The sequence below is a fragment of the Neoarius graeffei genome, chromosome 9, assembly GCF_027579695.1.
Source record: "Neoarius graeffei isolate fNeoGra1 chromosome 9, fNeoGra1.pri, whole genome shotgun sequence".
NCBI lineage: Eukaryota > Metazoa > Chordata > Actinopteri > Siluriformes > Ariidae > Neoarius > Neoarius graeffei.
Genome location: NC_083577.1, coordinates 71,836,407 through 71,844,780, shown reverse-complemented (window position 1 = coordinate 71,844,780; position 8,374 = coordinate 71,836,407). Strand labels below are relative to the sequence as shown.

Sequence of the window (8,374 nt, the reverse complement as noted above, 5' to 3'; positions counted from 1 at the left end):
CACACATCAACTTCCTGTTTACTGACTGAATGTATTTATGAAACCTATAGCGTGGATTTTGATGCTATTTCAAGAAGCAAAATGCTATTTCAAAATGACAGTTTACCAGGATGCTATTTGAAACCCCTGGCGAGAACACTGTCCATCCATCCATCCATCCATCCATCCATTATCTGTAGCCACTTATCCTGTCCTACAGGGTCGCAGGCAAGCTGGAGCCTATCCCAGCTGACTATGGGCAAGAGGCGGGGTACACCCTGGACAAGTCGCCAGGTCATCACAGGGCCGACACATAGACACAGACAACCATTCACACCTACGGTCAATTAGCCTAACCTGCATGCCTTTGGACTGTGGGGGAAACCGGAGCACCTGGAGGAAACCCACGCGGACACGAGGAGAACATGCAAACTCCACACAGAAAGGCCCCTGTCGGCTGCTGGGCTCAAACCCAGGACCTTCTTGTTGTGAGTCGACAGTTCTCGCCCTGGCGAGAACACTGCTCTTTACTTATTTGTTTCATGGTTAATTATTTCTTGAAGTCAACATTCATAATAAGTGTCCAATTCCTTCGATCGCTCGCATTCTGATATAAGCAAGAGCGGTGGCTGTAGCTCACAGTTGATCTTGTTAATCCTAGTATGTAGACTTCATGCAGACTTAATACATCACTCCTCCTTCATGCTTACTGAAATCATTAGAATGGACACTTTAGCTAATACAATAATGTCATTATTTGGTCATTCATTTACACTCAAGAACCAAGTGTCCTATCCATACTTGGATGGTACTAACACTTTGCCAACTCATGACCCGGAACCTAGATACACTACTAATCAAATGAGTATAACAAATCAGTGCAGTCGGTGTGTGTGTGTGTGTGTGTGTGGTTTGTATATCTACTCACGTGTGCGCACGCTCACCGGGTCAGTGTAGGAGGAGGAGGAAACGAAGGCTGCTGTTAGTCTGAGGTTTGAGGTGACTCAGGGCCACAACACTGCGCGCCGATCCGCGCCGGAGACCAAGTGCACTTTAGTGATCAATGCAGAGGTTGGAAAACTGTGGTGTAGTACACAAAGTGGGAAAACAACAACAGTCCTGCTGCATCAGCGGCGTGCTTGCGTGCGTGTGTGTGTGTCAGAGTGGCCGAGTCGGCGGTCCGTGGCAGAGCCGGTGTGTATCGCGGGGGAGGAGGAGTGGCGCAGGCGGGCAGCATAGGGGCAGGAGTGCAGGAGCGCCAGGGCGCGGTCTTCTTTACTGATCACTCCAGCTCCAGAGGCGAGTGGACGAAGTGCGCCAGAAAGGCAAAGACGAGCGCAGAACATGAGGATTCCTCCTCACAGCAGCCGGCTCTCAGTCTGCCCTGTGCACCCTGCCAGTGTGTCACTGCGCACCGCTTTCTGCGCCAAGTTAGCCGAAATCCACGGACTTACCCGGCTTCCGAAATAAATGGACTCGTTCTCGTTTTCATTTGGCGTATGGAGAGGCACTGTCCTCTCGGCACCACCGGACCTTGCTTTTGTTTTGACGCTTTGCGCTTCTTGCGCCGCATGCCAACCTCTCCGTAGACCGCGCGTCCTTTTTTACGCACAGACCATGACGAGGATAAAAGCAATAAGGAATTAAAGATCCTTCGATTCATTGATTTAATAAGGAGCTGATAGAAGGAGAGTGCGGAGGAAAAGGGCTTGACAGTTTGAGTTTCACCCTTGACCCGTTGGCCCCCGGAGCACTCCGTGTTTGGGGGCTTTCTTTGGGGGTAATGCGTGTTCCTGCGGTGCTGGGGCTCCTGGTCGCCTGCGCGCTGATCTGCGCCCCGGTGAGTGAAGCGTGCGGCCCGGGCCGGGGATACGGCAAGCGGCGGCCTCCTAAAAAACTCACGCCACTCAACTACAAGCAGTTCAGCCCGAACGTGGCCGAGAAGACGCTGGGCGCCAGCGGCAGACTCGAGGGCAAGATCACGAGGAACTCGGAGCGCTTCAAGGAGCTCACGCCCAACTACAACCCCGACATCATCTTCAAGGATGAGGAGAACACGGGTGCGGATCGGCTCATGACCCAGGTAAGAGATTCGATTACGGGGCCATTAGGAGATGCGCTCGGCGCCGGGGATCCGGTTACACGGCGCGTTTGGAGCAGCAGCCGCGCACCGGTCCGGGTCTCTCTCTCTCTCTCTCTCTCTCTCTCTCTCTCAGACACACACACACACACACACACTGCTATCGATCGCCGCTGCTTCTGCTTTCATCTGGACCACGTTAAAGAGGGATTGATCTTTCTGAAGGCTTCTTCTACACCCAGTCACAATGTTCATCAGCACCTGAGGCTCCTGTCATTTTCAGTGCAACCCTGGTGGCATGGCTCTGTTTTATATTTCACTAAACAGTCCTACTGCAGCACTTCTTTGGACTTCATACTTCTACACTGCACATGTAAACATCTGCAGTGTCAAACTCTAAAGTGTTGAAGTCCAGTCCAGCTGAAACAGATGAGTGAATTCAAGATTAGTTTCATTTAACATGACTCAAATTGCTTATTTGCCAAATCCTATTTCCTTTTTTAACCCCTCTCCTCCTTAATTGCTACCCCTTATGAATTTTAATCAATTCTTTTACAGGTCTTACAAGCAATTCTCTCTCTCTCTCTCTCTCTCTCTCTCTCTCTCTCTCTCTCTATATATATATATATATATATATATATATATATATATAATGGTCAAAGTTTGATCTCAGACATGGAAAATAGTTATCAAATAACTGATAGTTGATTAAAAAAAAGCAGCATTCAGACATTCACCATTATCTCGCCCTAAATTCTGAAATGCATCCATGTTGATTGTTTCAAAAATAATCAAAATTCATCATTTGAATTTTATTCCGCATAACAGTGTACTTGCAAGGAGGTAACAGGTGCTTTACTATGACAGAAAGCTCTATTAACTGCCAGCACAATCATTTAATAACACTTGACAGCATCTTATATGCCTTATTTAGGGCCCATAAACCATCTGACAGTTACGTCAACAATAATAATAATACAAAATATATATATATCGCCAAAGCCGTTGTGGTTTTTTGCTTTCAGAACAAATATTGCTGAAAATAGCAGGCTGTCGTGTTTGTGTTCTGTGTGTTGGCAGCGTGGGCTTGTTTCTATAATGAAAGTCAAAATATGACTAATATACAAGGAATATAAAAACTTGAAAATGTGAAAATACCATATGTCAAAAGGGAAAAAAAATATGTTGTTAGTATTTTTCCAGGCTTCTTTTTAAAACGATGAATGAATAAAGGTGCTATGCTGTATATCATGCCTTTGGGTGGGGGAAAAAAAACCCCAAACAAACCTGCTGTTATAGCTTGATGAAACCATCCTGCCACTATAGTTTGCTAACATGTTTGTGGAAGTAAAAATGTGTAACTGCTTGGCATTTGACACAAAATATTAACCCAGGGAATTTCATCTATGATATATGTCACGTTTCTATAGGTTAGACATTTCGAGATCATGGATAAAGGGGTGCAGATGTTTGTATAATCTTTTTGTAATATGTTTCTATGTAAAATTTCCTTGACTCTGCAGTATAAATGCTGCTTAAGCACTTTTCATGTGTAGGAGACACGTCACATTGTATGTGCTGCTATGATCATAAACTTTGACCATCTCTGGTGGTGAACTTTGTGCTTTGCTGATCACTCGTTGATTGCGTGTCAACATATTTTCCTCTATTACTATGAGTTAAATCTTCTTCGTGTTACAGTCCTACTTACGACCTCTTTCCAATCCTCACTCCCAGCATAATTTGCCATTAATATTATTGATCTTATATTAATTATTAATACCAAATGTGTATCCACGAACGGATGTGTCTTACTTTAACCACTGGCTGTTTTTTTGCTTGTAGAATTCACCAACGCACTATCCGTACACCTTTTCGGGACAGAATTAGGCCAATGCTTAGTCTTAGTCTCAATGATGAAGCAGACCTGCATTGCTCTAGTTTCCAAAGAACTGCATTTTCCATCTTACGTGTATAATCTTGATGCAAATGTCTGATCTTGCAGCGTTGTAAGGACAAGCTGAACTCGTTGGCCATCTCCGTCATGAACATGTGGCCAGGTGTGAAGCTGAGAGTCACTGAGGGCTGGGATGAAGACGGCAATCATCTTGAAGAATCGCTGCACTATGAAGGCAGAGCAGTAGATATCACCACCTCTGACCGTGATCGTAATAAATACGGCATGTTGGCAAGGCTGGCGGTGGAGGCTGGCTTCGACTGGGTTTATTACGAGTCCACAGGACACGTCCACTGCAGCGTGAAGTCAGGTAGGAACAAGACTTCACACTTTAAGGCTATCAGATTGTCAAGGTCATACCAATGTCACATTTTAGGCTGCAGTACTGATTTATGATGAATAATCAGGAATATTTTAGAAGTGGGACAGTCGTCACCTTTAATGTTATAGCAAGCAGATTTCTTGGGTCAGAGATAATGTACATCCATGAACATCACATCCATGCGGCATTATAATAATGTTATAATAGTTAAATGCTGCTCAGTAACGTTATCCTTAGACTAAATGACCATTATATACTGTTTGTTAATTATTACTGTGCAATACACAAACAGCTGGAAAGTACTGGATTTAATTGTTTGCCTGTTAATTGAAAAGTGTACCTTTCAGCCGATACGTTTACAGCCACGGTTAGTTAGTCACGCTAATATTAGACATTTTGGACTAGACACACACCAGATTCAACAACAAGAGTCGACAGAAACGTCGATGCTTGGCGTGATAGACTCCTGGGTGTGGCCAGTTTGGCAGTAGTGCTCAGGTGTGTCCAGCTGTGGATTGTGGTCTGTTCTCATTAGTAGGTGAGGTAAGTGGGAGACTTGGGTTGGAGGTGATGACCAGGTAACAGACCACATCATTAGGCCATAAACACCTCCCTATACTCATGTCATTCGGGAATAAATTACCAACCAGGAAGGAAAGACTGGAATTTTGCTAGTTATAACTCTTCCATTGTCTGCGTTATCAAAATCATCTCTTGTACACTGTGAGTAATGTTTGACTGAATCAGAGCTAATTCCTTACTTTGTCAGGAGCAGATCACTCTGTGTCCTTCTTCGCCCACTGACTTGTCTATTCTTGTTCTATACTTTTTATTATTTGTATATTTTGTGACACTGGAACAGGTAATTTGTCCATTTCAGTCAGAAACAATGTTGCATGAATAGATTTTGACCTCTTTTTGCGCTCTTTTTAGACACACACACAAAAAACCTGACCCTATGTCTGATGACTCGTGTGTTAACGCAACACTTAAGTTTGAAAAATGTCTGGTTTGGGCCCCTGTTGGGGAACGGGACTTCTGTGTGTGTGTGGACGTTTATGAAGCACTTTTGTTATCACTCTGATATGGAGTGCAAACACAGGCAAGCCCTGTTGTCTGCACCAGCCTTATCAAAGTCCTTTATAGGTGTGTGCTGCCACGCAACGAGCAGGACCGCTGCATGTGACTAAATGGTATTGGATTAGGTCAAAATTGAATATGATATTGGACTGGTGTTCTGAATTTGCAAGCTAATCATCAAAGCGCATGATTTTGCTAGCTTTGTTCGTCTTTTTTTTTTCTTTTTTCCTTTTTACGTAGCGCTGCAATATTTTTTATTTTAGTGGAGAAGAGATGCGGTGATATTCTTATGTGATCCTGTGACCCATTCAGTCAAAGCACACTGACCTCTAAACCCCTCCCTTTGTAGTTGTAGAAACAGAGTTTCATAATGTGTACCTTTGGGTCCTATAATGTAGGTGTGGAAAGGGCAGAGAGCAGCCTGAGAGAGCGAGAGACTAGGTGAGACAGAGCGTTAAAGGTAGAGCAAGTTACTAAAGTGCTTCTGAGATGATTAACCTGCTCCTTTGTTTTCCAGATGGTTATTCCGTTGTTCCTTTTCTAAGATCTCTTATCTCAGCTATGTCTTATCACCTGGCCTTGGTCCTCACCTTTCCCAAATATTTGTGTTCGGCTCTACGGAGACTTGACTCTCGTTGCCGGCTCTATAGCATCTTGCAAAGGCTGACCCAGTCACTTTTGCAGGAGGGAAGCCGAGCCTGCGTTAAAGGCCTGTGGTTATTTATTAGCTTATATTGTATTTTTATGCGTCGACTCAAGTTGAGCGAAAAGAGAAAACTCATTAGCTTTAAGAATGGTGTTTAAAATGTTTGCCTGCACGCAAAGTTGTTTTGCCACTGTAGCCGACTTTCCATTTTATTGACGCGCTTGGATCGAGTTAGTTAGAGAGGAGCAGAGAGACAGCGAACGGTGGAGTGAAGTATCACAGCATTCACATTCAAATCAATCACTGCTTAGTGTAACGGATTCCTGTTTAAGTTTAGAAGTGTTTTTATAGCCAAGTGTTGCTGATTATTGTTAGTCGTGTCAGACAAATTTCTAAATAATGTGTGTGTCTGTCTCTTTTTATAAGAACACTCTGTGGCTGCTAAGACAGGTGGCTGTTTTCCGGGAGGAGCTCTGGTCAGTCTTGAGAATGGGAGCAGGAAGGCCATGCAGGATCTGCAGCTCGGTGAACGAGTCTTGGCATCGTTGCATGGTGACGGCAGCGGGCAGCTCATCTTCAGCGAGGTCATCGCTTTCTTAGACCGCCAGTCCTCCAGCCGCACACTGTTTTATACAATAGAGACAGAATCCGGTGCTACGTTAAGCCTCACCGCTGCCCACCTTGTGTTTGTGGCTGAGGGGAACTGCTCGGGCCCGGCGCCCAGGGGACAGCTCAGGACTGTGTTTGCCAGTCAAGTGCAGCTGGGTCAGTGTGTGGTTTCGGCTCAGGGCCCAGGACAAGAAGGAAGGCTGTCTCGGGTGATTAGGGTTCATCTACGGGAGGACACTGGAGTGTTCGCGCCTCTCACCATGCACGGCACAGTCGTGGTTAATGACATTGTGTCCTCCTGCTATGCCGCCATGGATGAACACTGGCTTGCTCACATTGCTTTGGGCCCACTAAGGGCACTTCATCTTTGGGGAGGGCCGATGGGCCACCAGGCTGAAGGGGTGCACTGGTACTCCTCACTACTGCACTGGATAGGAACACACATAGTTGACCCGAAACACTTTCACCCCTGGAGTGTGATCGCTTCTGACAGATGAGAGGGAGAGAAATGAAATGAAATGAAATGCAAGAGAGAAAATCAGACAGAATGAGAGAACTGGACAAATGAAATAATTTTGTCCCACGAAAAAGCTTTTCTCTTTAAAGACTTGCAAAGTGCAGTAATTCCCTGGGCGCGTTCTCACTTGAAGGACATCCCCGAAACGATTAAAAAAACCCACATGTAAAAATATTCGAAATGGGTTTCTTTTATTGCCTACACTGGAGCATACTCACAAACACACAAACACGCACACTTCTACACATATGTGCATACATGATATTAATAACCATGAGGTAATGCAACAGAGGTAAGCTGTAGATAAATTAGCTCAGGTAAGCAGTAGCTCAGACATAGGAATGCAGTCTTAGTCTGTCTGATACTGTAGCTGTTTCAGTATAATAAAGCGTTATATGGAGATAACATGGGCTTGGGACACACAATCAAATGCAGTTATTATTAAAAGGCAACTAAGAAAAATCAACCAGATCTGCTATTTATCAGGAATTGTCACTCCTGATTCTGTCGTACCATTGTCTCAGTTATTTGTTACGTCCTATTCCTCTCTTACAAGTCCAAACTTTTCGACTTTTCATCGCTGTAATGTTTCATGTTTTTCCTGCTGGAAATGTTCTTTGTAACTTTATCACGTATTTAATAGTCACATTGTACACTGTATTTCTACATATAGCATACACAAGGGGTAAAATACACAACATTGCGACCTTAGTTATACTAATTAAGCTATACTGTGCTACTTACTATTTATTAACTTCACTCAGTACAGATGTGTCAGACAGCAGCCTGGTCAGCATCCTTTGTAAATGCTCAGTATGTTAATTCCCTACGTATGCTTTATGGAGTGATACTCACAATCTGGCGTGCTTTATTTACCTTTTTTTTTGTGGCATTATTAACTTTTTACCAAAAAGATGTCAAAATTATATGTTCATAAAAATATTTAAAGATCTATTTTTCAAAATTAAACTATATGGAAATATGTGGGTGCCTCTCCTGTTTTTTTTTCTTTCCTGTTACAACTTCCATGGAATATGATCATTTATTCTATCCACATTCACTGGATATGAGCAATCGTGCGCTCTGATTGGTCACTCTACTACTAGGATATCAGCTCATATACTGTGAGTAGAGAAAAACAAAATGGCGGAGCGTGTTGCTGAACCAACCGAGGATGAAATAAA

The 8,374-nt window shown here is 43.9% G+C and overlaps 1 protein-coding gene across 1 annotated transcript; it reads left to right on the top strand.

Moving 5' to 3' along the window:
• The first annotated feature begins 948 nt into the window (after positions 1-948).
• Positions 949-8,174, top strand: ihha (Indian hedgehog signaling molecule a). The gene is made up of 3 exons (XM_060928847.1): positions 949-2,062; positions 4,065-4,326; positions 6,491-8,174. The coding sequence occupies exons 1-3, from the start codon at positions 1,763-1,765 to the stop codon at positions 7,168-7,170; spliced, it is 1,242 nt and encodes a 413-aa protein (XP_060784830.1). The 5' UTR covers positions 949-1,762; the 3' UTR covers positions 7,171-8,174.
• The last annotated feature ends 200 nt before the right edge of the window (positions 8,175-8,374 follow it).

Coding starts and splice junctions, on each gene's coding strand:
- ihha (XM_060928847.1), top strand. CDS start 1,763: ATGCGTGTTCCTGCGGTGCTGGGGCTCCTGGTCGCCTGCGCGCTGATC. Junction 2,063..4,064: donor CGGATCGGCTCATGACCCAG/GTAAGAGATTCG, acceptor CTGATCTTGCAG/CGTTGTAAGGACAAGCTGAA. Junction 4,327..6,490: donor CCACTGCAGCGTGAAGTCAG/GTAGGAACAAGA, acceptor TCTTTTTATAAG/AACACTCTGTGGCTGCTAAG.